This window comes from Teleopsis dalmanni, chromosome 2 (assembly GCF_002237135.1).
Source record: "Teleopsis dalmanni isolate 2A chromosome 2, ASM223713v2, whole genome shotgun sequence".
Taxonomy (NCBI): Eukaryota; Metazoa; Arthropoda; class Insecta; order Diptera; family Diopsidae; genus Teleopsis; species Teleopsis dalmanni.
This window is the reverse complement of record NC_051847.1, coordinates 124395763-124398086: the sequence shown is the minus strand read 5'-3', so window position 1 is coordinate 124398086 and position 2324 is coordinate 124395763. Positions and strand designations below refer to the sequence as shown.

Genomic DNA, 2324 nt, shown 5'->3' with positions numbered 1-2324 from the left:
ATTAAATAAAATTATTTCCGCAACTAAGTTTTGGTACAAATAATTCAATTATGACATCATTTTGATCAGTTTAGCTCAGAAAGTATTATATAAAATGGATAAACCAGAAAAAACGGTTCCACGTATTGTTCGTCGTGACTTAAGAAACCACGGACTGTTCGGTACGGCATATCTGAAACAACATATGGTTAGCGACGATGTCTGGACACAGAGTTCTTTGACTGAGCAATTAAAAGCTATGATAGAACTTAATGGTAAGACATTTTGATATATTCAACTGGTCTTTTATGATTAATTAGCACACATATAGTATTAATAAATAGTCTGCAACAGCATCTTTATAAAATACTGACATTATGTAAGAGCTTTTCCATTTAATATTAACTGATTAGAAAAAAGGAAAACAAGTCATAAGGTTGGACTGAAATTGCTGGCTAAGACAGAATTAGGCTTCTACTCTTACAATAAGTCTGTATAATAAAATGTATAAATATAATCACATTGAAATTTTTTCGAACATTTCTTAGATCGTTAGACGGTGGTTTGCTAACTTAGTTCGAAAATATTATTGATGTTATAAAAATAATGTGTTTTGAATACTAAAAATTTCAGTTTTTTCAAAAAGGATTGTTTAATGTACATTTATTTTAATAATGAATAGCCGTTATTATTTAACATTAAGATTTAAATTTACTGTCATTTTAATTTTCTTCGTTATTTGCCAATTCGTTTCCGAATATAGGTGATCGATTTTGCCTTGTATGATAAATTGTACCAGGTCGTACTTAGAATTTCTCATAAAGTGCATTCCTTTCAATACTTCATGGTCCATGGTATTTTAAAGATTATTTAAAAGAGCCTTAGCTCAAGCTTGCTGATATCTGCTATTTTCAAAGTCCAGATTTCCACGGCATAGAGAGGTGTAGACCAAACGCAGCATTTTAGAAAACAAATTTTAGTTTTTATATTGATATCATGACTGGTTAAATCTTTTTTATATATAATAAAGTATTACGTGCTGGATCTATTCGACTTTTTATTTCTTTGGAACAGTCCCAGTTTTCATTAATATATCATCCCTGGTACTTAAAATTTTTTAATCTTTCGATGAAAATGTTGTTAATCATTGACTTCGTGTTAGTGTAAATGTTTTTTCTGCTTACAATCATATATTTAGTTTTATTAATATTGATTTGTAGTCCAAATTCTTCGCTGCTAAGTAAGCTTTGTTAACTAGTTCTTGTAGATCTGCTAAACTGTCGGCGATGAGAATGGTGTTGTCTGCATATCTGATATTGTTGATATACAAAAGATGCATAACATAATTCTAGAGTTTATTATTCTTGAATAAAAATATCAAAGTGGTCCTTGCTCAAAAAACGTTTGGGAGCCACTGGTCTAATGACTAATTTTATTTTATTAGTTTATGTCATTATAGACTCATCTGAAAATCTTAATATATTGATGTATTACAAAATTTTATAAATATACATATCTATATAAATTTTTAACCACAGATAAGTATAACACTTACAAACGTGTCGAAGAACGACATAAAATCAGTTATGTTAAGAAAGAGCATCGTCGACTTGAAGATGAATGTAATTATGGGCGAGCCATGCTGCAGAAGGCACGAAATGGTAAATCCCGCGAAATATATAATATATTTATTAATCACAATAATATCTGACTTGAAACATTAACACATTTGGTTGAGGAAATAATAAATGATTTAATAGAATTAAATTATTAAATGCCATAAATATATAAAAATATTAGAACGGGAAGGTAAATTAAAATATATACAATTACTGTAATTTATTTAATAACATATTTGCAGAAGAAACAACTGGATATAATTTCGCTTATATTAGAAATGAACAGGATAATTCCTGTATGTAACCATACGCTGATGATAAAGAAAATTTTTCAAAATTTAAAAATACGAATAGTCAATGAGAAATAATGCATTGGCGAACTATACAGTACAAAATTTAGATTCTGTAAATTCTGTATGAAAGAAAAGTAATATTAAAAATAAAATATGTATTGTACAAAAGTGTAATAGTTTGTACTGACAAATCATGATACCTCCACAATTAATAGAATTTAAATGTGTTCATTTCATTTAGATGAACATTAACTGAATAATATTTTTTCCCATCTTTTGATAAATATTTCAGTACAGAAAGAAATCAGTAATAATTATCATGATGTCAGCGATAGCTCAGATTATTTAGGTGTTCCGAGTGCGGCCCATTTACAAATCGGGAAAAGATTCATCTAACTCGTTCACAAAATACTATTTTGGTAATTTCATTGTT

The 2324-nt window shown here is 28.2% G+C and overlaps 1 protein-coding gene across 1 annotated transcript; it reads left to right on the top strand.

Moving 5' to 3' along the window:
* LOC119683142 lies at positions 1-1788 on the top strand. Its single transcript, XM_038096754.1, has 2 exons — positions 1-254; positions 1518-1788. Exons 1-2 carry the CDS (start codon positions 95-97, stop codon positions 1688-1690), a joined length of 333 nt encoding a protein of 110 aa, XP_037952682.1. The 5' UTR covers positions 1-94; the 3' UTR covers positions 1691-1788.
* The last annotated feature ends 536 nt before the right edge of the window (positions 1789-2324 follow it).

Coding starts and splice junctions, on each gene's coding strand:
- LOC119683142 (XM_038096754.1), top strand. CDS start 95: ATGGATAAACCAGAAAAAACGGTTCCACGTATTGTTCGTCGTGACTTA. Junction 255..1,517: donor AGCTATGATAGAACTTAATG/GTAAGACATTTT, acceptor TTTTAACCACAG/ATAAGTATAACACTTACAAA.